The sequence below is a fragment of the Takifugu flavidus genome, chromosome 1, assembly GCF_003711565.1.
Source record: "Takifugu flavidus isolate HTHZ2018 chromosome 1, ASM371156v2, whole genome shotgun sequence".
NCBI classification, from domain to species: domain Eukaryota; kingdom Metazoa; phylum Chordata; class Actinopteri; order Tetraodontiformes; family Tetraodontidae; genus Takifugu; species Takifugu flavidus.
In genome coordinates, this window is record NC_079520.1 from 7,237,645 (window position 1) to 7,263,304 (window position 25,660).

Genomic DNA, 25,660 nt, shown 5'->3' on the forward strand with positions numbered 1-25,660 from the left:
GAACCGAGCCGAGGAGATTGTGCATTTAAATGTGGACGTGTTGTTAATGTGACCCCAGAGGAGTGTTGGACCACAGTGTCGGAGGATGGGGGGGTCAGAGGCAGACCTGGAAATGATGGAGGAGCTTTTTCAGGTGAAGGCATATCAGAGGCAGGCCTTCACACACACACACACACACACACACTGGGAGCACAGCGTGGCAGGAGGGTGTGTGACATAAATAACATGTGAACGACATCATAATAACTCTTCAAAAAAAGTCACCTACTTGTCTGTGACAACCTCTGGCTGGCTGCAGAGTCCAGCTTGTCTTAATCTGTAAATCCCAGCTGACAATTGCAATATAGAATGTTGTGTGAATGTGTGTGTGTCTGTGTATGTGCGTGTGTGTGTGTGCGTGCGTGCTCGTATCATATTTGCAGGAAAGACGGACCACTGGGGAGCCAACTTGCGTCTTGCTGAGCAAAGGTCCGTGTGTGCTGCAAATGTTCCTATGCTTTGTGTAAATAGCAGCTGGTGTGTATCTCAAGGGTGCACCTCTCTGAGTGTCGACACGTGACAACCGGCAGGTTTCTACTTTTGAGGGTAGAACGTCTCTCATCCAGAATGTGAAATTTTCCATTTTATGACATTTAAATCACCTAAAAATGTGTGTATGTACTGCTTCTGTCTGTAACCTGTTGTCATTACAGCACGTGTGTGTGTGTGTGTGTGTGTGTGTGTGTGTGTGTGTGTGTGTGTGTGTGTGTGTGTTGGGGGGGTTGCTCTCCTGCCTTCGAGCCTTCCTCCCCGAAGCTTCCATTAACCCAACAGCACCAATGCTTCGCCTCAGCCGTGCACTCACACACGTTATGGTGCGCTTGTGGTTGTGGGTAAAAAAGATGATTAACATTCTTAATGTGAGTCCCACATCATTGGTCAGAACCAGGGTCTGACTGTGATGACGCACAGAATACTGAAACACCAATAGTGTCACGCTAGTGTTGATCTGTAGTTTGCTTTGCATCGCCACAGAATTACAGAAAACAGTCGGCACCATGTCTGAAAAACAATAATAATGACAACTGTGAACGGGGATATCGCACTTCTCTGATGTTAAACTGAGAAAAATAAGGATTTGAATGGTGTGTTTATAGAATGTAAAGAACATTTTAAAGATTTATGAAATCTAAATATATAATTTCACATTTGTCTGCATGTTTAATTCTACGGCAGTGATGAATCCTAAAGACTTTAACACTTCTGGCACCTTTTAACCCCGAATTTCCAAACTAAATTATTGAAATGTGCACACTCTGAAGCCACATTCCCTTTGGATCTCCCTCCTTATGAGAGTGGAGAAACCCTCTGAAGCAGCATTAAAACCACTAAAGGATAATAAAGGTCTCCGTTCCTGCAGGTTAATCAGGGTGGAAACATATTTGCATGAAAGATGATTAAAATGTCTCATTATAATTAATAAAGGTCAATGTTTCCCCATAGGAGCCCTATAAATACACAAACATGGAACACCACATCTGGTTCAGCGCCCGTGCAGCGGTTTCTCTCCAGGTTCGAGCTCGGGTTTGATTGACACGGGGTGATTCCGTGGGGGGGGCATTATGCGGACAGTATCACATCCCTGTCCATCAACGCGCCGCAGACTGTGGCCTCAATAGAAGAAAGAGGAGAACTTCGCGCTGGGGAAGGGGAGGTTGGAGGGGGCGCGGCGCGCGTTGCGTGAGAGCGTGTGCGCACTGAGAGCTCGGACACAGACGCGTGTCACCTCGGCTTCAGCGCCGTCAAGCTAAACTGACATAAAGAGCCCCGGGCGGCCCTATCAGAGATGGACTTTACATAACGGCTGAGTCACTCGCCATCTATTTTTATGGCTTTGAGGTGTGCGCGAGTGTCTCGGTGCTTCTATCTCTCACCACGGCGAGGACGCGCCCGTGACGTCACGTCGTCCGGTCTCAGGCTCGGTTTTGGAGGGTGAATTCTGGAATGACTTCAGTCTTGGGGTGTTTGCTTAGATGGAAAGATGCAGAAAAGCGAAAGAGGGAGGTGCGCGTGGCGAGGACCCCCCGGGCGGGCGGTGCTGCTTTTCGCCTTTTCATTTGGCCGTTACACATAGAGGTGGAGCAGAGGACTGGAGTTCATATGTACAAATAGAAAACAACTATTTGAAAGAGTAGAAGGCTAAATGTAGGGTATTGGCTTATTTTTTAATTAAATGCCCGATCCAGATTTGAGTGTATTTGTCATAGTCAACATATTCGATACATAACAATAACGGGGACACGAAACATTACTTCTTTGGAACGTGAAACTGTCTTCACACTCTTACCCGTCTACGCTTGAAGTTGTGAACCCTCTCACCTTTTTTAAGGAATAGTGACCCAGATACAAGACGGGCAGGAGGGGGGCAAATAAACAGACGTGATAGCGCCCCCCGGTGGAAAATATAGCGATAACACTTTGGATTGGTTGTGATGATTTGTCATCTCCAATCTGTTGCAAAGGCTGACTTGATTTTTCTTCCAAGGACGATGCCAATTTATGGATAAACATTTAAAAAGCAGTTTGTTTGGATTAGAAAAGTCAACAATCCAGGAATGTTTTTTGGGCCTGTGTGAAATTCATAGACCTTGACCTAGATCTGTCCCCAAACACTGCACTCTCTTCCTAATGTAATTTAATCTATTCCTTGGGCCATGGTCCAAATTTAAATCTCATTAAACTCAAAACAAATTTCTGATTTTTTTCCCCCTAGCCCTGCTAACTAAATAGACAAACAAACAAACCAAAAACATGACCTCGAGCCACCACTGTTGTGGAGTCGAAATTGAACAGAAAAAAATGGAACTTTTTCAATAAAACCCCATTTACTGACAACAAAAGAGATGGACTGTATTTCCTGGGGGCCAGCTGGAATCATAAATGTTAACTCAGAACATCCAAAAAATGGCACAATCATAAATCTTACACTCAATCACTAAATAAATATCTTGTGCTGTTGGCTGAAAACTCAAGTCCTGTATCACGACCTTACACACCACATAACAGCGATTCCGATTAAAAGATGACCTCTGTAGTCCCATTTATATTTTGGTGGTCTGGAACCGCTCAGAGGAGTCCTATATTTATTAAATAACAAACACACTTTGCCCCGCACAGCTAATGAAGAATTGCTGGCCAAAACACGTGGACCAATCTGCCACCTTCAAGCTTTAATAATTTACTTCCATCCCTAAATTTTTCACCACTGGAATTTCAGAAGAAGTGGCATGGATCCAGGTGGGTTTGCATTCAAATACTCTGCAAAATTCACACTAATTTCAATCAAAATGAATGTTTGAAATGGGAATAAAATGTTTACATTGTTCTCTTCCTGCACAGTAGAAGTACCCAAATGCACCGTGCAGATATTAATATCATTACTGTCACAGAGAGGTATTTAGGGAGGGGAAACATTTTCAATAAACTTGAGTGAAGTGAACACACACACGCGTGCGTACATGCACACACAAACACACACACACACACACACATGCATACACCTGTCTCCCATGCTGAGTGCCGCTGAGCCTTCCCTGCTCCACTTTTTTTTTATTCATCTGTCATTCTGGAGCATGTCAGTGTTTAACCCTCTCCCACGCATGCACGCTCACACACGCACACACACTCGCGCACACACCTCTTCCTCCTTCAGTAAATCACTCCAGTGCTCCAAGTCGCTCTAACAATGGAACATTTACCCCATTTCAAACCTTAAAAAGCACAATCAAATGCACAAACACACATACCTGCACACAATTGTGGGCAAAGTCACACGTGCATATATTTACACAAACATACACGCACACACACTGGTTGTTGGGCCATTACCTGCGCTCACTGGTTTCTCTTTTGGGCAGTGATCTGGTATTCTGGGTCCAGTCAGAGGCCATGGAGGGCTGGACTCCAGTCAAAGAGGGCATCTGTTCTCCCACCACCTCTCCGAGGAGGAGTCTGTGGGGTTCCCTCATATGGATGCATCCAGCTTTGGGCCGATTATAGATTTTTGAATGTTGTAATGGCCGTAGCTCAAAATTAGAGGGTTTAAATTTTTCACTCTGCAAATTTACCTTTTTTCTGATGAGTTGGGAGGAGAAAAAAAATCCTTTAGGGTGTTTTAAGGACTTGGCGTGCCTTAAAACGATGGCAAGAGCCAGCCATTCCATGACCATCCTCAGTTGTTATCACATGACACATATATGTCCCCTTAGGGAAAAAACATAAATGTAAAATAAGGCAGGAAAGGCAAATAGGTGGCATTTTATAATCCACATTTCTGGGCCCACAATCCAAAAAAATGTTCCAAACGTGATTTGCCCTTGGTGTGTCCTTCACATTATTCACTTTGAAACGCGCATGATTGGTTTATTATCTTTCTTTTGATGGCGTACTGGAGATAAATGCGTTGTGCACAGATGAAAATGAGAGTCACACCTCACATGTTTAATAGCTTAACTGGTCATGTGACAGCATGTAGACTTTGGGCTCCAACGTGCCTGAAATATAGAGAGGCTCTTCATTAACTGTGGCCAGCAGATGCTGTGTGTGTGTGTGTGTGTGTGTGTGTGTGTGTGTGTGTGTGTGCGTGTGTGTGTGTGTGTGTGTGTGTGTGTGTGTAACCAAACTATCCTGGGCACGCAGTGCTGTTTAAGCGGCTCACTTTTATCAAGGGGAACATAAATGCTCTATGCGTAAAAGCATTAGCGGCGCATTCCTGATTAGGAATCCAACAACATGGCACAAGGCAGATTATAGGAATAAGACGCGCAGGAGCCAATGGAGATAATCCCGTTATCTTGTTGGATGTAAAATACCAATGTGGAAGCACCCTCGGAGAGGAAGATGAACTGAATATAAACTAATGCCGCAGTTACAAAGACAAAAAGAAGGATGGTGATGATGGTGGAAGTGATGGTGACGGTGAGGTGCGTGGATAGACGGGTGTGCAACACAACATAGGCAACCCAGTAAAAGCACTCTTGTTCTTGACCTTAAGGGACACCCACGCCGTTTACCGCAATGTCACCGGCGGTGTGAAGACTTCAGACCACACACGCGCGCCCGCGCCGCTTTTTGATACCAGTTCGATATCGTGACATTGTGTCACCTCTGAGGTTTCAGCAACAATAAAATAAGCAATATGTGAAAAGCGCATCAGCCAAAAGTGAGAAATGTCTGTTCACAAGTTGACGGGAGAGGTTTTCGCCTATTCGGGCTTTGGAACACAAGGTGGGCACGCACTTCGTCCTCACCTTATAACCAGAGCGCATTTAATATTACGCGCACCGGGAGCCAACACACGCGCGCGCACACACACTTGGTGAAAACAAAGGGAATACTTACGGGGTGACCCTGGGCTCTTCCGCGCGCCCCATTGTGAAATGTCCGTTATTGCCGTTTTTTAACGGAATCCTCAGATGCCGTGGTCACAGTCCACGTCTCTGCAAATGTACCAAAGGATCACATAGAGGATGAGGAGTATGGCGAAGATAAAGAGCGCTACCAGGATGGCCTTGGTCACCGGAGAGATGAGCGACTGCATGTCAGGAGCGGAGCCGGGCAGAGCGGCGTGGAGCTCCGCGTCTGTCCGTCCTCAGTCAGCTGTCGCCCTCGCTCTCCGCCGCTGCGCTCCGCCGCTCCGGTAGCAACTGTTGAGGACGGAGCCCGGGGCTTTGCAGTGCGTGGACACGCACATGAAGCGCACGCCTTCTCCTTCGACGCGAATTTTATGCCGAGGATCTGGGCGCGCAGAGCGTGGGGGGCTTCCCTCGCTGGAGGCAACGCGTGAGTGAGCCGTCTGTCCCCAGATTGACTCTCTCCAGCTGTCTGTCGCACATCAGTGCAGAGAGTGACCGAGTGAGGAGGTCGGAGTGAGCCCCAAATTACAGCATCGGTTCAAATCCCAAACGGAGGATGTCTTCGTCGAGACTGAACTAAGTTGCGCGCAGAGCAGCTGCACTTGTAGGGAAACAGGTTGATTAGTATTCCGCGTGTGTGTGTGTGTGTGTGTGTGTGTGTGTGTGTGTGTGTGTGTGTGTGTGTGTGTGTGTGTGTGTGTGTTGGCTCGGCAGGACAGGTCATGATCTTATCACGACTCTCAGCGTTCCTCTTTGCGTCAAACTGCGAACCCAATTATAATCAGATGACCGCAGAAGTGACCCACCGTTTTTAAATGGTGCAGTGATTTGAGGTCACATATAAACCCTTTCTAAAGAAATAATAAATGGGAGCCATAATAATGATGAGCCTGTGTGTTTCCTGGCAGGATGGTGTGTATCCAGAGACATATCCACAGGAGGCCAACGCGAAACCTGCACCAACATGTGCAATACTCGAATAAAAAAAATAAAAAAAAGGTATTAAATGACACACTTCTACTACCACTATTTAACACTATTCGTGTTAAATGGCACACTACACAACGATGGCATTTAACCATTAATAGCGCGTCTATTTCCCACCAGGATTTTAACAATTTAACAAGGCCCTCACAATCTGCAATCAACTGTAAATTGCTATAGCAAGTAGGCCATTATATTTATTTTGTATGGGTCAGTCTGTAGCAGATTGGTCGAAGATGATTATGCAAAAAGGGATCGTCAATCGTCCTCTGGTCAGCAGCTCATGGTTCGGTCACTTACCAAAACGAGCCGCTAGATGGCGACAGATAAACGAGGCTCAGAGCTTCACGAATGGTGTATTTGATTATTCCGCACACCATCATTACATTGTGGTCTTACCTCACTATCATGACGGCTATACCGCTTTAAGACGCACTGCGGGTAAGCATGGTCTACACGGCGTTAATAGTCACCATGTCACTTGTATACTGCAAAGAAGTTTATTATTTTTGTCTTAATAGTGGGTTAGCTTGTTGGTGGACGGTTAGCTTTGTCGGCTAAGGTGGCCGATAGGGCAGAATGGCAGAGGAAGCTGGAATCGCTAGTGTCATAGTAGCCGGACTGACAAGTTTGGAGACATTCAGAAACAGGACCTATAACGTTACCATGTGGTTTGTTTAGGTGCGCTCTTGGAGCTACACTTTAGTCGCGCTTGTGTCGAGACACGTCTAACGTTAAGTTTCTAGCAGTGACAAGAGTTGTCACTGTTCGCTGCAGCATGCTAGCACGGCTAGTTAGCTAGAACTGCAGGCCCTGCCTGGACGTGTGTGGAATGGGGAACTAGGCTTAAATTAAATCGAACTTCCGGTTACACCCTTCAAAATAATACTGTATTGAGTTTATCGCGTTGCTATGTGTAGCTGTGTCTCCGGAGACTTTTGGTTTTTCCCCCCCTCTTCTTTTTTAAAACCCTAGTTGTAGTCTTTAGATTTTACTTGAAATACACTCCACATTGGCAATCGCATTAAACGCATTTAAATCGCACCCTGAATGTCGTGCATTTATTTCGTAGTGCCGAATCCCGCACTTCCGGTGTTTCATTCGCCTTTGCTGTGTATTTTCTGTGAAAACCGCAGCTAGCTTGTGGGCTAGCTAATGAGGTAGCCTACTTAACTCAAGTGACGGAGTGAGTCTGTTTACATGGGGGGGTCAAAGTGTTAATGTTGTCGTTGTGTGTTGCGATTGTGACATCTGTGCGCGCTTCCGAGCGACTCCGGTTCATCCCGGTTGAGTATTCATTAAACGCGGTGGCAGACCTGTTAACTAGCGACTTTCAAGCGCTACCTCCGTCACTGTTTCACATCGAGTGATTGCTAGATCATTAATTAGCCTGGATGACAAGGAACGCCTGGCAAAGACAGCGCCAGGGACGCTTTGCAGAAGAGCGTGTAACTACCTGTCTGAATTGTGGGAAAGTTTTGGGAAAACCTTGTTGAAACTGAGAACTCGCCAGTCTTGATTGGTGTTCGACGTTAGCCGCCTGGCCGATCACTCATTCATCTGCATCGTCTAAGGTTACTTTTTTAAAATCCTTCAATCAGCGAAGGGTTATTTTCGATAGATTCTTGCTATTCATCAGATGTAACCTTGTTATTACAGAAGTGTAGTGGTCAACCCTTTTCTAGGAAGGAAAAAAAACCAGAAATCAAGAAGACCTAGTTGCATAATTTGATGGAAAAATGCAATGCTGAGGAAATTAAGGTATAGCAGGACTATGGACAACTTTCCCAAGGTAGTGTCCAATTTTGTAAATTTGCCAAGATGTGTGCAACAAGTCAGTCGCTGAATGATGCTCATTAAGAGGAGTGTGGTTGTTACTACATCAGCCCCTGTGTATCACAACTTTGGGCCAACAGTTCAACTATAAATATATAAATACATTTGTGAATGGATCTTGTCATTTCTGAGTGTCACACCCAGTTTTTAATGCTTGGAATTGAAACCTGACTGGTGCCAAATGTGTTAACTTGCCGTTAATATGATCAACATGTTCCTTTTCCAAATCTTATTCCAAACCAGGGGCGCTGGAGCTTATTTAAACTTTACTTTAGGGATGCTATAATGTGTCCCCCCGGTACGACTGTGTTGCTATTCCTTTTGTTTTCTGCTTTATCCCTTTGGGTGTTTCACGGGGAGGTTGCACAAAGGCAGAGTACTTATTTATTTTCCAAAAATACACATATCCATTTTTCTAGTGCCGGATGATTTGGAGCATCTTTCCTCTTCACAGACTGAAGGAGTACTCTATGTAAGATGAACACCGAGGACAAGCTGGAGGGTATGCTGCTCAAGTGCAGCAGCGGAGAGATGGATGGCGGCGGGCGAGTGGGTTTGGTCAGCAGCGGCGGGCTGGTAGTGATGACCCTCGGGGAACGGTCGCTGGCCAATCACCCCCTCCTGGCGGAAGATGACGACGACGACGAAGAAGACGAGGACTTAACCAGCGGCTCGCTCGTCACACACGACCTGGTCCCTCCGGAGCAGCTGATGATGCAGGAGGAGATGACGAAAAACGGAGAAGAGGAGGCAGGAGGCGAGGTGGGGCTCCGTTTCTCCCTAAAACCACCCAACAAGTTGCCCTGCTGGCTCAAACGTGTCATTTAATGACACTAAGAACATCTTACTTTACATTGGTACTATATAATTATGCATATAAGTTTAGTTCCACATCTGTATAGAAGGTCATTTCCCATTAAATGGACATTTTAAGTCGTATGTAGTGATAAACATGTGCGAGATCGGTGATCGGAAGTGGAGAAATGAGGATAAATGAGTTTTTTGGCCAATGTTCTGACTTTTATTGAAACAATGAGCACTGTAAAATATTGAGGGACCTGTCATTTCTTTGTGATGAATTTCAACTCCAGCACAGGCAACCTGTGAGGGTGAATCCCATCAGCAGGTGCTCGTGTGGACAAATAGTGTCCTGTCCTGTCCTGTCCTGATGCCACTGCTATGAATCTGTTGGATGGATGTGTGCTTTAAAGCCAGTGGCGCCGTGTTAACGTGTGGACTTGTGTTGTTTTTAATTATTATTTATAGTTCAACATCAAGCAGGAGCTGAAGCTGCCTGAACCAGCAGCCCAATTAAAAAAAGACAAAAAAGGAGCGAAGGAACTGATGGTGTGTCCCAAAAAGAAGAAACGGAAGCAGTGTTCTCCAGCAAAGGTGCGTGCCACAGATTCTGACGCGGGTGGGCGCCCGATTCTCCTGCAGCGCCGCGCGTACACGTCTCTGCTCCCTCTGCCGTTGTAGATTCTCAACCCGGACGATGACGGATTACAGGGCGTCCAGAACCCCAAGTGTCACGTCTGCGTCCACTGTAATGCTGCGTTCAGGACCAACTACCACTTGCAGAGACACGTCTTCATTCACACCGGTACGCATTACTGTAACCGAGGAAACGGTGCCGACAGCAACGACGCTGCGCTGATGTTGTTTGTCCTTCAAATCCCAGGCGAGAAGCCGTTTCACTGCAGTCAGTGCGATATGCGCTTCATTCAGAAATACCTTCTCCAGCGGCACGAGAAGATCCACACCGGTGAGTGGCGGCTGGAAAATCCCGCTGTAAGAATGTACCCGAAGTATCCTCAAGGGATTGTTGACCTTTGTTGACGTTTAGGGGAAAAGCCGTTTCGCTGTGACGAGTGCGGAATGAGGTTCATCCAAAAATACCACATGGAGAGACACAAGAGGACTCACAGTGGAGAAAAACCATACCAGTGTGACTACTGTCACCAGGTGGGCTGCTTTTAAGACAAATATATGGTAGAGAAGGACTCGACAAAGCTTTTTTTATCTAGTGATAAACAGGCAGGAGGCTTGACGTCACTGATAAAAATAGTATTGTTGAACGTGTGTGTGGAATAAGAGAGTCTGTGTTAGATGAGTCTGATGAAACGGGTTCTGTCTTCTGCCCGCAGTACTTCTCTCGAACAGACCGGGTTTTAAAGCACAGACGAATGTGTCACGAGAACAGAGAGAAAAAGACGAGCAAGGCCGCTGATAAAGCCGGCCCTCCCCACGAGGAGTCCGTCACCCTTCCCTTCCTAGCCAAAGAGTGCTCGCTGCCCAAGAAAAAGCGTCAGAAGTGCGCCGAGAAGGGTCCAGACGTGTCCGCGGCCAGCCAGGCGGGCGGCCGGGCCGCAGCAGCCGTGGAAATGGAGGGGAAAGAAGAGCAGAGCCCGACTAAAATGGAAGGTCTACCTCTCTACGCCGTGTCCTCCAAGGTGAAACATGAATACGTCATTGCAGACTACTCGGTGGAGCTTCCTGAAGAGGCAGGAACCCAACACCAGGACGGAGACGCCTCATCAGAAGGCGCCACTCCTCCCCGCTTGGTTCTGAAGAAAATCCCAAAAAGGAGTCTTAAACAGCCCAACGACCAGACCTCTCCCTGCCTGTCCGCGCTCTCGTCCTTTGAGGACAACTCAAAGGTCGCCCAGTACGCCTTTGAAATCGTAGACAAGCAGGGCCTCTTAGACGTGGAAGGTGGCGCCGAGCTGGAGTCGGTGGAGAACCTTCCAGCAAAACCAGCAGCCAGCAGCACAAACTACGACGACGCCATGCAGTTTCTCAAGAAGAAGCGGTACCTTCAGGCGGCGGTGACCAGCAGCAGCCGGGACTACAGCCTGAGCACGAGCAGCAGCATCCCGTCCCAGCCGCCTGTCGCGCAGACCGTCGTGTCCACGGTCATCGACGAGACGGTCCCCGCCACCATCCTGGAGCCGCAGCCCATCAGCGTGGAGATCAAACCTGCAGGCGACAAGAGCGTGTTGCCGGACGAGGTTCTTCAGACTCTCTTGGACCATTACTCCAACAAAGCCAACGGGCAGTCAGACATTTCCTTCAGCGTGGCGGACACGGAGGTCACGTCCAGCATATCCATCAACTCCTCCGAGGTTTCGGACAGCAGCCCCGTGGACAGCCTGGGAGCCTCCAGCGCTCAGGTGCAGACCGCCACGGAGAAGGTCAGTCTGTTGCAAGAGTATTCCAAGTTCCTCCAGCAAGCGCTGGAGCGGACCAGCCAGAACGACAGCTACCTGACCAGCCAGAGCCTCAGCTTGGTCTCCGAAAACCCCACATTAGCCGGGCAGCCCCTGTTCTCCACGGAGAAACAGTTTCCTTCCCCCAGCAGGTTCAAATCAGGGATGAGCTCTCCACTAAGGACCACGCTGGAGAAACCTCACTTCGGGTTGCTCGTCGGGGACTCCCAGCACTCTTTTTCCTTTTCTGGGGACGAGGCTACGCCGCCCTCTGAAGTGTCCCCGGCCGAGGAGGACTTCCTGGAGCAGGTCTCGGCCTCCAAAAAGACGGACTCGTCGCCAGGCATCCTGCAGACGTTCCAAATAAGCTCCTTCGAGCAGAACTTCAAATCTCATTTTCAGGCTTCGAAATCCGGGTCGTCGTCTCAGTTCGCCGTCGCCAACGGACAGCTCAGCCTCCGAGGGCAGAGCACAGACTTCACAGAATTCCCCTTGGTCCGAGTCAGCGAGCCCAGGTCGCAGCTGAACTCTTCTCCAGACGTTTCATCCAGCGAGACCTTCGGCTGAAGCCGGAGGGGGAAAAAAACACATTTCTGTTCAACGTTTTAGCAGCACTTTATTTCATGTTACCTATTTTTGCCAAATTTCTGCTCTTTTTATTCACCCGCCCCAAACATTTGTTTCAGATCATTATTATGCGTCTTTGTCTTCAGTGAGCCTCAGAGAGTATTAATGTTGGAAGTTACCAATCATAATTAGGCATTAAGCGTTTCCATTGTAAAAAACGATGGAAGCTGAGTATATTTATTGCTCTAGAATGTACATTAAGAGATTAAGTGACCAAAGCACGATGCAGATGTTGCCACATACCATCGCTGTAGAGTTTATCCACCGTTTCTCCATCAATTTTCCATTTTCACGACAGTTTCGCTCTTAGTGTTTAATGCAGCATAAAGGTGATGCAGCCCCCATATTTATATGCTCTTACTGGATCTACCTCCCTTAAATTCCAGCTTTTTATCTCCAGTTAGACTGAACGAGACTACGATTGGATCACGAATGGTGGGAACGATACAATCACCCTTTAGATTGAGAGTCAAACTTTCTAGATTTCGTTGACCAACTGTGGGCGCGTCTTGATCTTCACACGTGTAAATGTGTTGAATTAAAAAAAACAGCAAAGCTTACATTAGATTATATATAAATTATAATCCCCCCCCCAAATTTATACATGTATGTATGAATTGGGCGACTGTACGGTAATCAGTATGTGATGAACTAACTTGGCTGCAACATCTAATGTTTGCAGGATAATTCTTCTCTTCCTTGATTAACTTGAGCCTGCGCTCCACTCAATTTGCACACATTTCACTGTTGTGATTGTAGAATGTACTTTCCTGGTGGAACTGCATTAACACTTTGCTTAATTATTTTGTCAGATGAGATTTTTCAGAGCGACCGCTCGGTAAACCCTCGCTGGGTTCTTCTGGAGCACCGGTTGTTGTCTTTTACACGTGCTATGGAGCTGTCCTGATGCAGGTTTTACAGCTCTTTGCTTGGTCCTGGAAGGTTTTGGAAAGTAGAAATATTTGACACGACCCCCTTATAATCACTGAAAGTCTTTTATTAAGACTTACTTTAAAACAGGAGGAACTGATGCTCTTTTGTTGTTTTGGTTCAGATTTTTATGTTATTTTTTTGCATCTGTGCCTTTTATTTTTCCCGTGCCAGGTTTTTATTTCCTCATTCTTGTCTGTAAGTTTTATATATAGGGAGTGCTTCAAGGCCAATTCCACTCGCACAATAATAAACATAAGCTATAAAGTTGCTGTTGGAGCCCTGGTATCGGGTACATAACCTTTATTAAAGATGATAATACCTTTGCTAAGTTCTCAAACATGTACCTGTGGCTGCAACTGATTTGCATTTATATGTATTTTTTGCTAAGATTCAATCATGCACCCTCCAACAACAGTCAAGCTCTGCCCCCCCCCCCCCCCCCTCCCCCCTCCCCCACCGCAGGTCTGACAATCAGGGACAGAAGGCGTCCGCGTCTCTCATGAAACAGTCATTCCCACCAGAAAACTATGTAGACATTCTCCTGTAAATACATTGTATATTTCTGTTCCTGGGTCTTTTTGTCGATCATGTCGAGCTCTTAACCCCCCCCCCCCCCCAGCAGGAGGTGCCATTTATGTCCTTCAATCCCAAAAACACTTTGACTGACACGACGCCGTGCTTGTATATATCTCACGGCTGACTTTAAAGGAAAATTCCTTGGTGTTGACATGGTTACCGTTTCTTTCCTACGTGGCTGTATGTATGCAATCGGTCCCCCCTGATATAGTAACTCCTTTTTAAGTTTTCCCACTTGCTCATCATTGTATTCAGTTTTGAAAGCACAGCGCAGATTTACTGCTTTGGTAAATTGTATTTCCCATTTCCTTTTCCTTTTTAAATAGCTATCATCAATAATCTGGCCATAAGTGTCCTTGTATGAAACAGAGAAGCATATTTGTTGTTTGTATATAAAAAAAAAAAAGAGAGGAAAAAAACCAGAAAATACGAATCTTTTGATAAACTATTTTTTGACACGTCATTTACGGCACTGAGATGTACAGTGTACCATATGCAGTCTGTCGCCACCTTTATTACTGTACCATTCGTTTGTGTCGCAATATTTCAAACCAAGAGGAGGAGGAGGAAGAGGAGGAGGAGGAAGATGGAGGCCCGTCTCCTTTGCTGTAAGGTTGATCTGGAGTTAGACAATGAGGTTTCTTTGCATGGTGTCTAACCTGTTGGGTCGTGTGAACTTGTTTGTGCAGCTTTAATCGTAGCTGATTTGATTTCAGTCGTAACCTACAAATAGATCTTTGCAACATGTTATGATTTGTCAAACAATCTGATGGAATTCTTTTGATTGTTGTGTGTTCTTATAAATATAAGTAAGAAATAAAGTATTTGGACTTGAGCTTTTTTTTTCTCTACACAACTGGTCAAATTATAACTTAAATATAGTTCATTTTTCAAATATTTTAGCTGTCCAAAGACATCCAAAACACACCAATAACTGATCATTTCCTATAATCAAAGCTGCGCAAGAGTTGCCAAAACTAATCCGGGATCTTTGCACTAAACACCGACGCGTCCGCGGTAACCAGTGGCAACGGCGGCAGTCGGAAGTTAACCTGTGCGCTCTCCAAAAACAAATCACCACGTTAACAGCAGGAGGGGCCGCAGGGAGTCACGCTGGCACAATCTCAGTCTCCTCCCGCGCACATGGACGGACACGGAGCCATGTGGACGGTCGCTCCGGACGCACCGGCCTCCGCTTCATGAGCGCAGACGCAGCGTCAAACCCCATGTAAGAATCTGTTTGTTTGTCTCGCCACACACACACACACACACCAAAGCTCGTATTTTAGTCAGGCTTTTCCTTTATATCAACTGTTGAAGACGTTATTGCATCTTAAGGCTCATTGTGTGTAACTGGGGGTAAAAGCTGGTGGGAAAAGGTCTCTAGTTTAATCTTTAGTGTTCGTATTTTCACCACTACATTCGATTTTTGAGCGTCCAAAACAATGTTTATCGATGTTAAGTTACATATCCACTTCTTTTTATTGGTCTGCGTTCAGGTTAACCGCAGGGATTCTAGACTGATTTATTGGAGCCCGGAGCGCGTCTCGGTGTCCGCCCTGTCGTATCCGGGTGCCCTCACGGTGCACCTGCTGTGTAAACCGGATCGGGTTGAGCGGAGCTAACTCCCTGTGCAAAGTAGTCTCGGGGACGAAGCCGTCTGAGCACGACTGTTTACACTGGCAGGCTGACATGGAGAGCCTGCCTGTAGGGTGGACTTTGCACACCTGCGACCAGGAGGGGGACCGATCAGGACTGCTGAGGGGGGCAGACCCGGACATCAGCGCGGTCACACACGTGTGTGACCTGTTTCACGAAGACGCACAGGTAGGAATGAGTCTGTTTGGAATTCGACTGCATTGAGCACTTTCATTGGAGCTGTTTTATACAGAATATGGTGATTATTCCTCTGATGAGTGGCCCCTGGTTGCTTTGTTGTCTTGTGTGACTGGAGCTCTGCTGCCATTATATCAAATGAATGCAAAATACAGAGAGTTTCCAACAAGATCAGCCTCTCCTATCCTGAATCCACGTATTCTGATGGATACATTATGACGTCGTTCCCAAACATACCAAAGCAACTCGGGGGTAAAACTTGAATGCTCATGATGAGACAATGAAAGTGGTAAATGCTGCTTTTTAAACCAGTATCACTAACACTGGATTGACTGGTATCAGGCGGGTATCCAGTGTCCTACGCTGGTTTGTTGACAACGTTTTGTGCCTCTCTGATCAGGGCTTCCAGGAGTCCAGCCAGCCATGGTGGAGGATCAAGCTGTTTGTGTGGGAGCCCGTTCTCTTCGGCACCTGGGACGGCGTTTTCACCACCTGCATGATCAACATCTTCGGCGTGGTGCTGTTCCTGCGCACAGGCTACCTGGTGGTTGGTATCCTGTACACAACCTGCACCTTTATCCTCCATTTACTTCAGCACAATGGAAAATAAAGGGATTAACTCTGAACCTATAGACTGTGTAGCTGATGGAGTATCTGTACTCCTCTCCCCAACATCTTGTCTCATAGAGCTCTGCCAGAGACGCCCTGATCTCTTTTTTTAGCCGCATCTATCAACCATCACACACACACACACACACACACACACACACACACACACACACACACACACACACACACACTCCTTGTCTTCATCACAGCTCCAAACACCCTGCCATTTTAATTGGACCGTCCGGTACAGTTGCACTTGGCAGCCATGCCGTGGGCAGGTCTTCTTCTCCAGAGTGTCCGTCTAGTTACTGTTTGTCCAGAAGTCACCAGCTTGTGTTTTCTGTCTCCAAGTCTTCCTGGAGTTTGTTTCCTGGATTGGTTACTGCACATTTGCTTTTTATTTGCATGAAAAGCGTCATCCATTCAAAAAATATGTTCCATGTGTGTTGTTTTACTAAGACTCGGAACAGAATTAGACCAAAACAAAACCAGATCCAAGCCCCATTTAAAGTTCTAGACAGAAGTATTAAGCAAACAGAGTGGTGTTTTGTTTCCTGTGCCATGATTCAGGGGAATACAGGTGTGCTCCTGGGGATGTTCCTGGTGTCCCTGGTCGTGGTGGTGGCTTTGGTAACGGTGATGTCAGGGATCGGGGTGTCTGAACACTGCGGCGTCGGGAGCGGAGGAATCTACTCCATGATCTCCACCGTCCTGGGCAGCAGGGTGGGGGGCACCGTGGGCCTACTCTATGTGTTCGGACAGGTGAGCCGTGATCTTTGCCTCAGCGAGACTCAAAGCATAACCCCGCTGCTCTTCCCACCTTGCAGTGCGTCGCCGGGGCCATGTACATCACAGGGTTCTCTGAGTCGGTGGCCGAGGTGCTGGGGCTGCAAGGCCAGTGGGTGGTGCGAGGTTTGTCGGCGGCGGTGCTGCTGGCGCTGCTGGGAATCAACCTGGCCGGGGTCAAGTGGATCGTCAGGCTCCAGCTGCTGCTGCTGGCCGTGCTCGCCATCTCCACGCTGGACTTTGTCATCGGCACTTTCACTCACCTCGATGCAGGTGGGCTAAGCAGTATTTGGTTGGATAATAATAGTTAATGCCTCTAGAAATAATGCTTATTATGGTCTCTGTGTCTCAAAAAGATACGAGGGAACACTTTTGGAGTCTATACAGGAAAAGCTTATTTAAATCAGAAAATATTTTCTAATGGCTGCTGCAGTGGTCTTAGTTTTAGTCCAGAAAAACAATCTGAAAATCACCTTCATGTGTAATACTCGATTACACCACTGGGGGTCGCTGTAGAACCACTAAACCGCCCACGGTTGCTTGATGAAATTAAGCAATTTTTTTTTTTTTTTTTTTTTTTTTTTGCACTTATGCAGCATTGAACGTCTTTTCTTTCTTAGTGAACTCTATTTGTTATTGCTTGATCGGGGGCTGAGACTGGCACTATGTCTCTCATGAAGATTATTTTTCCTCTTTTGGTGAGGAAATGTTGCTCTTTTTTTGTCTAGACTGTATTCATTTGCTGCCCGTCAGGAAGTCCTTCCCCACATTTCCTGTTCTCACTGATTATCAACATCCTGCCCTGTAGAGAAAGGTTCTGCAGATACAAACATTTTTGTGGCTTTTTTTTCTTTGATAAGATTAGTATAGTCCTACTAAAGATATCAATTACACTGCAATAAAACAGTGATTTAAAATATATGTGTAAACATATGTATGTATGCAAAAATGCAGAATTCCTCCTAAATCTTGGGCATTAAAACAACAGCAACACAAATTCCTGCCTTCTCTGTGGTGCAGTAGCCTAATAACAGGCGTGTGAGAGCAGGATCCATGCTAGCTTCTTCACCTTTTTCCAATTAGGAGCTGCTCTCTGACATGGTGACCTCATGTTTGGCAGAGGAACTTGTGAAAATAGCCCAAATTAGCACCAGCAACCAGATTATGTTTTGATTTCTGCTGCAGTCATTTCATCCTTTGCTTTTACGGGCCTTCCAGGACCTTCTGTAGAGAAGCAACCACATGGAGATGGCCATTATCTGTTTTGGTTTTTTTGGTTTACAAAAATAAAAGTGTGTGTTGAGCATAGTTCGCTGATGGTTTGGAGTGCGACTCTGGACCTTATTGTGAGGAGTTTGTATGGTGTCACTGTCCCTATGTGAAGACCCGTCGAGGGTGGATTAAAGAGAAATAATTAGATTTATGCCAAAACTGACTTTGCAAGGTCACAAAAGAGAATTATTAAATGTTTACCTCAAAGCTGACCTTTTTAACAAAGTAAGAATGGTGCGTTAAGTGACTCATTGCTGTCTTTTCTGCATTACAGCTTTCTTAGGAAATGACCTTTTATTTTCCAGAAATGTGTAGAAATCAGTCAGGTTGATCTGTGACATTACTTTCGACGTGCTGTCACAGCCAAACCTGATTAAAGCAGCCAGACCCGCCTTGTTCGGCCCCAGTTCCCTCATGTGCAGCCAGTTCTTCGCAGCACAGGAAGTTGGACCGTTCTCTCTGGGTCTGGGGTTTTGGGTGTTAACTAGACTCACCCACATTTTTCAAAAATGACAAAGAGAGAAGGCCGGAAGAGCGATCTGAGGCCTGCTGCTCCTCCAGAGAGCGCTTTACCATCTTTACGTGACGCTCTGCTTCATCAGTGGGACTTTGTCCACCTGCGTGGACCCCCACAGCCTGTCGCCCTGCTCCGCAAACGCTTCACACCGGTCAGAGTGGGAGAATCGAGGTCAGGCCCAGGGAGAAGCCTCAGCCGCTCATGTAATCTGACAGTGCATTCCACATTCTGTATCAGAGGAATGTTCGGCCCAGCTGTGTCTGAATCCCTCGGATGCACGGCCTCAAACGCTCGTCTCGGCACAACCTCTGCTGTCGAGGAAACGCCATCAAATCCTCCTCTGCTAAATATCTGGATGACTTGCTGCTTTAATCTGCCAGTAAGTTACAACCACGTCGGTTCCTCCGCTAGTTAGCTGCACGCTAACATCGGCCATCAACGATGGCGCGCGCTAACGAATTTAGTTCTATTTGTTGGGACAAACAAAAGAAAGAACCTGTCTGTTTTTACTAAACCCACTAAAGGATAACTTCCCCCGCAGTCACGTGTTTTATTTCTTCTCTGCCACTGAGGCCTGCAGGTAATTTTCTCAGCTCTCAAAATTAAACGCACTTCGCGGTTTATCTGGATCACTTGGGTTCAGAGCAGTTGTTTTGCCCCACGGACGCGTGAACGCCCTCGGCTGAATAGAACCAGGCCCACTTGGATGCTGCCGTGTGATGTTGTAACATGGGTGGGGAGCCCGTGGTGCAAACATGGACACTGTTTCTGATTGTTTGGACAGAGGGCGGTCTCACCGGGTCACGGAGTGAACTACAGTTTAGGCTGCGACTCTCCTTTGATGCCCAGCTAAACTCCTCTCCTGGAGCCCATGTGTGCCTGGAACACTTCGCTTTTGTCTCAAGCGTACACATTCTCACTCTCTCTCACCTTCTTTCGCTCACCCCGGTTCTTCTCCCTGAAACTTGGAAGCCGCGGAGCTTCTGAAAAGGGTGGCGACTTCCTTTTGGATAAACATGTCATTAATCTGAGAGAACACATTCTTTCCCATCGCAAGATAACCGAGGGGAAAATCTCCGGTGCTGTAACACAGGCGGGTCCTTCAGAGTGTTGTGGTTTCAAATGGCCCCCACCAGTGCAGAACAATCTGTGCTCGTCCATGTTGCACAAAAGACCCGTCTCCTCTAATCTGGGGTTTGCTGAATTCATCACTTTTAAAACACTATCTGCAGCGTTGCTGCGGGACATTAATTAGTAACTATTGAGGTCGATAAATCCTCGCGTTTCTTCTTTCGCTGAGAGAAATGAGACGATTTGATCTGAGGATTGGGAACGAGTTGCCTTTGGCGAATGCCAGTTGAGCCTTATTTGCTGATGCAGCTGCTGAGTTAGCGTTAGCATCAGTTTTGGTGGTTTAATGCGTCGCCCCTCTGGCAAACATCTGGCTACAGCTCACTCTTTTCCACTGCTGCCACCTGTTTCAGGCCACGGCTTCGTCGGATACTCGTCCCAGTTGCTCGGCAGCAACGCGATGCCAGATTACACGCCGGGTGAAAATTTCTTCACAGTGTTCGGGGTCTTCTTTCCTGCCGCTACAGGTGACCCCCCCGCCCATCTCTGCAGCTGTATAGATAAAGTCAACATAATGTTTGTATTTTCAGTCTGATCTGTACATATTTGGTGTGTGTGTGTGTGTGTGTGTGTGTGTGTGTGTGTTTATAGGGGTTATGGCAGGTTTCAACATGAGCTCAGACCTCCAGCGGCCTGAAAACAACATCCCTGTGGGAACACTGGCAGCTGTCTTCACATCGTACGTTCCCATGCACGCACAGATACAAAGTCTGGGACACAAACAGCAGTTTTGTAAATTTAAATAATGCGCACTTACTGGTGGAGACTTTTTGTAGAGGCAGACTAAATCCTCCACCGACTACAGCTGTCACTAAGGCTGCTGCGTTTAGGTGTAATTACACACCTGGCCAGAAGGTGGACACAGAAATTCCGAGTCATGTTGAAGTGACGGCACAAGGTTATTAAAACTCACCTCAGCCTAATGAAGCATTCAGATTCGGACTGTCAATGTAAGCTTTTAATTGGATCATTCACAGGGGATTAATTTAACTTACCTGACTCATGACAGATGGAAATATGGACATTTGTGTTTTATTTAATGGTGTAGAACAGATATGGTGTCCAGATATCCAAATAAAGTTTACAATGTCCATCATTGGTGTTTTGTAGTCAGAATTCCCAGTGAGAACCCAACATGCTGCCTAGGGTGTTCCATCTTGATCGAGTTGGTTGTGACAGCAGTTAGCCTTGTAGCACCAATGCTAACCAGTGTGTGGAATGAGCTGCACCAGTTAAATGAATTAGACCCACCTATCGATCAATAACCTGACCTATCGATCAATAACCTGACCTGTCATTACTGAAGTCTCCTGACTGTGTGCTGGTAAACACTGTGTCGCTGGGCTGTTGGGGACCCACAGGTGGTTCCTGTATCTGGTCTTTGTCTTCCTCCTGGGGGCCATCTGCACCAGAGAAGCTCTACGCTACGACTTCTTGATAGCCGAAAAGGTAAACTCCTCCTGTCCGCTTTAATGGGCCCGGCTGGTCAGGAGAGGTGAGATGGGGGATTCTGCATGGTTCAACTGTTCTCAGGTTTGTACATAAGAGCCCGCCATCCCAGTACCGCTTATATGTCCTCACTCTTGGTGTTGAATGGAGGTTTCGGTGGGCCTGGGTTCGGTTCCGGGGCTGCTCCGGCGAGCCGAGGTTTAATTCATCCACACGCTCGGTCGTATATAGAAAACGATGTGACTCTGCGGCCCGGTTCCGCACCTCAGCGGCCAGAGCTCCTTGTTTTCACAGGAGTCTGGCTGCAGCGGAACTGAGCTGGGCGTAGCTGTTGTGAGCTCCCGACACAACCCATCCTCTTCCAGCCTCTGTTTGTTTTCTCTCTTCCTCCAGGTCTCCTTGGTGGGTTTCCTCTTTCTGCTGGGCCTCTACATCTCCTCCCTGGCTTCCTGCATGGGTGGCCTGTACGGAGCGCCCAGGATCCTCCAGTGCATCGCCCAAGAGAGGGTTATTCCAGCTCTGGCCTTCCTGGGAAGAGGGGTGGGTGCATGAAAAGATGCCTGGAAAGGGCAAGAGCGGGGGACGACCCTTGCTTTGCACACTTAAGCAGTTGTTTTATTAGAAGACCGTGTCAAAAGACGTTTGCCCTCTGAGAAGTTCAGATTAGTTAAACTTACTTTTTGTTTGGGTCACCTTCTGAAAATGAGGCAAATGGACTGACAGTTACGGCTGAAATGACAATTCTGTTGTGTTCACTCCAAAATGTGCTTCATTGCTCAGGCTAGGGTAGGGTAGGTGGATTAGGACCTCAGTTTGAGCACTTTGTCAGCACTAAGTGAGCCTGCCTTGATGTAAAAGGGGGGTCAGGGCCTGAACAGGAAGTGGTGAGAGCATGGCCCAACTGTAGGCTGCAGTCTCTACTTCATGGAAGTGATGGGGATGACAGTATTGTTACTCACCACTGCTACGCAGCCGCACTGGCGCCTTGACCTCGTCCACCGCAGCGGAATGAGGCCTTAGACATCTTGGGCCGAATCAAAGCTTCAGAACAAACACAGGAAGGGGCTAAAGGGCACGGCCCTGCTCCCCGTGCTGCCTTCTCTGGAGGTCCGCCAGGCACAGCGGTGCTCCTTCAACTGCAGAGCTGCTAACAAAGCACATCTTGTAGTGGTTTGTCCATCCACAGAGAGGCTGGTGTGTTTGCATTTGACTCTAGATGATCATACACAGGCCTTTTTTTTTTTTGTTCTTTTGAGCTTCCGGTCGCACCACAATAGTTTAGGTCTCCTAAACTTTTTTTTTTTAATGATACACGTGTAAAGGAGATTCTCTTTGTGATAAGGTCATTTAAAATCTTTAAAATCCATCCATATAAATGGAGCTGAAGCACTTTTATGCACAGTTTAACACTCTCAACTCTCTGAACTTGAAACTCCAGTAAAACACGCGCTCCAGCGGCAGTATGGTGACCTCGCCTCTCTCCCTTTGTCAGAAAGGGCCCAACAGGACTCCGGTGGCGGCCATCTGTCTGACCAGCCTGCTGACCTTGGCCTTTATTTTCATCGGCCAGGTCAACGTGCTGGCTCCTATCGTCAGTATCAACTTCATGCTCACCTACAGCTTCATCGACTACTCCTACTTCAGCGTGGCCATGACCTTCCAGCTGCAGCGTAAGGAGAAGAGAGACTCCCTCTTGGGCAGGGGGCACCACCGCAGGTCATCCAGGCCGGGCTCCCAGCCGCTGGTCGAGGTCACGCTCCCCAATTATGGCAGCGGCAGCAAAACTTTGCACCTTAAAGGCACCCTGCTGGAATTCACTAAGGACATGGATCAGATGTTTCCCTCCACCTCAACCGTCGACCCCTCGGTGACCTCTGTGAGGCCAGCGAACAGGAGGAGCAGGAGAACCGACGTTAGCAAGAAGCAGAAGCTGATGGACAGCTTTGGCCTGGACCTTAACAGCAACCTCTTCTCAGAGGAGAGAGCAGCTGTGGCGAGTTCGGCCTCAGGCGGAGACACGCCTCTTCGGGAGGAGAGCCCTGCCGGAGAAACGCAAATCAGGGCGTCGCAAACGCACCAGGAGCAGGATTCATCGGGTAGGCCTCCAACTCTGCACAGGTGTTCCACTATGGCCACCATAGGCTGAGAGTCTGACACACACCTGACGCCTCATTGGACCTTTGCAGGTGCAGCTGAGCAGCAGAACTTTGAAATCAAAGCCATGCAGGATTCATTCCACACAAAATTCTGCAACCACTGGGTGGCTCTTTTCGGGGTACGACGCACTTTTGGAGCAGCGCTTGTTTTTTTTTAGGAAGCTGTAAAGTTCTAACTATGTGAAACTGTTATTGTCTTGCAGGCCCTGAGCTCCATATTGATCATGTTTGTAATCCAGTGGGTTTATGCTGTCGCAAACATCGGCGTCGCCTTGCTGCTCTTCCTCTACATTGGGAAGACAAACCCTGGGCTACCTCCAGGTGATGTTTCCCTGATATTTGGCTACAAATCCTGCCATTTATGGGTTCTTAGCTTGGCTTTTTGAGGTACTGTCAAGGCAAAATGATATGAGAATAGTTGTTAGGGGTTATTTTCCTTAACAGCACTAATCTGTAGTACTGGACTTCCTGTCATTGCTCTTTTTCATGGCTGTTAAAGAGGAAATCCCCTCTGCTGTGGGCTCCGTCGCTACAGTTGTCGCTCTCAGCTCTGGCCGCCCTGCTGTCAGTCCTTGGGTAGCCTGGTATCGTGTTTTTGGGGAACGTTGCTGGAGGTTTTGCCTGTGGTCCGCGCTTCAGGCAGCCTGGCAGCTGTTGTGACGAGACATGTGTGGAATGGCTGGATGTGACAGCTAGCCGCTGCGCATCAAGCCGCGTTAGCCTGGCTCGCATTCCTGAGCACAATCTTTGAAAGTGTTAAGCACCCACATGCGGTCGGTGCTGCTCTGCCGCTGGAATTCTTGTGTCCTTGCGTGCTGGCACCATCCATGGACACCCGGAGTGCGTCTCCATAGTTTAACGTTTTAGTCTGAACTTTAATTTCAGGCATTGCAGCTCGATACAGCTTCTTCGCGTGGCTCAAATCAACGTTAAGCGTCGTTTTCAGGTATGGTTGACCATTATTAACGTGTCGTTACACCTGACCTCCTCCTTTATCGCCGCTTCGCTGTCTCTCAGGGGGAAAATGTCTCATCGTGACGAGGTCGTGGTGACGCCTTCGCTGTCCAGCATCGGGCTGAAAACCAAACAGCTGACAGAGGAAAACAGCGATTTTGCCTCTCGCCACCCCCATCACCTGTCCTCCTTCATCAGGGCCGATGAGATGGTGCAACCAGCGCTGCAGTGACGGAGCCCCACCAAGCGCCGCAGCCCCCGCGGCCACGTGGGGAACTTTCTCTTTCACTTATTTTGAAACAGAGACCTGTGACAGAGAAATCTACCACAGTGGTTGGAGGAAAGCTGCATGAACTGAATCCTTATTTAAGAGTCTTGAGTTTATTCTTCTGAAAATATAACAAACTCTGAGACTATGGTTACTCTCCATACTTGGAAATGACCACACGCTGGAGTTTTTGCCCTATATAATTGCAGATTAAAAAAAGACAAAGGTTTGCTTCAACAACCCCACCCCAAAAAAAGTATAAGTATGCATCTTAAGGTGCAGGAGCGAGGGTGTGAAACCCACATCCTCCTCAGATTCAGAGATATGGATGCATGTCAGTCTGCCGAAAATGGAAGGTAAATAAAGATGCACCTTATTCTCTTGCGTGGGCAGAGTGGATCATTGCTATTGCAGGTGTTGTGATACCAGAGACTCCGATGTAGCCCTTATTGAGACAAGGATTTACCCCCAAATACTTAGAATGTCTTTTAAGTTCTCTGCATTTACTCTTACCTAATATGGTAAAATATAATTTCTCCTGGATTTATTTTACAGATTGAAACCAATTTAAGGTTGGGGTGAAGTAGGTCAAAGGTCGGGATTAGGCGGCACACTGAACAGAGCTAATATGGCCAAAAAAGGATCGCAGCACATGTGTTTATTTTTCTACATGTGCGAGGTCCTAGGTTTGCTATTTAAATCCTATCGTGCAGATGACTATCTTTGTCCAGACCATAAGTCTCTGTTCATACGTATAAAAGCATCTTTGCAGAGTAAATAAAACCATCATATTTCCTAATATGTGCTTAAGGGTGGAGGCTGAACAGAGGTGAGTTGTGCAGCGACTCAGATATGGATTTGGTTGTTATAAGTTAGGCTGTAGAAATTCATGGACCCATGAAAAACATTTGCACACAACTGTGTGTTCTTGTACATGCTATATACACAGGGTACCAAAGTGTGTGTTTTAGTAGAAAACTGGGGACATATGGGAAATGGGGGCATTTTGCTTTCAAAGATCTGTTTGAGGACTTGGGATAAGGTTTAGGATGGTCAGACATACGAGGCAATGGCGTGCATTAGTTCAATAAAGGTCCCCACAAAGATAGAAATGTCGCGCGTGG

General features: G+C 47.2%; 2 protein-coding genes across 6 annotated transcripts; both read left to right on the forward strand.

Annotated features, from left to right (window-relative positions):
- Nucleotides 1-6,688: 6,688 nt before the first annotated feature.
- On the forward strand, nt 6,689-14,393 carry znf148 (zinc finger protein 148). 4 transcript variants are annotated; one of them, XM_057040085.1, is made up of 7 exons: nt 6,689-6,818; nt 8,668-8,975; nt 9,480-9,605; nt 9,693-9,816; nt 9,895-9,978; nt 10,060-10,178; nt 10,361-14,393. In XM_057040085.1, the coding sequence occupies exons 2-7, from the start codon at nt 8,691-8,693 to the stop codon at nt 11,987-11,989; spliced, it is 2,367 nt and encodes a 788-aa protein (XP_056896065.1). In that variant the 5' UTR covers nt 6,689-6,818; nt 8,668-8,690; the 3' UTR covers nt 11,990-14,393. The 4 variants fall into 4 exon arrangements, with proteins under 4 accessions (XP_056896065.1, XP_056896071.1, XP_056896086.1 ...); XM_057040091.1 differs by having other exon boundaries at nt 6,690-6,818; nt 8,633-8,975; XM_057040106.1 differs by lacking the exon at nt 6,689-6,818 and adding an exon at nt 6,952-7,058.
- A 237-nt stretch (nt 14,394-14,630) lies between these two features.
- slc12a8 (solute carrier family 12 member 8) lies at nt 14,631-25,335 on the forward strand. 2 transcript variants are annotated; one of them, XM_057040117.1, is made up of 14 exons: nt 14,631-14,786; nt 15,058-15,385; nt 15,795-15,941; nt 16,574-16,765; nt 16,831-17,062; nt 20,063-20,176; nt 20,301-20,388; nt 21,071-21,158; nt 21,552-21,698; nt 22,651-23,254; nt 23,345-23,433; nt 23,518-23,635; nt 24,200-24,260; nt 24,332-25,335. In XM_057040117.1, the coding sequence occupies exons 2-14, from the start codon at nt 15,251-15,253 to the stop codon at nt 24,498-24,500; spliced, it is 2,184 nt and encodes a 727-aa protein (XP_056896097.1). In that variant the 5' UTR covers nt 14,631-14,786; nt 15,058-15,250; the 3' UTR covers nt 24,501-25,335. The 2 variants fall into 2 exon arrangements, with proteins under 2 accessions (XP_056896097.1, XP_056896104.1); XM_057040124.1 differs by lacking the exons at nt 24,200-24,260; nt 24,332-25,335 and adding an exon at nt 23,814-24,193 and having other exon boundaries at nt 23,518-23,701.
- Nucleotides 25,336-25,660: the final 325 nt, after the last annotated feature.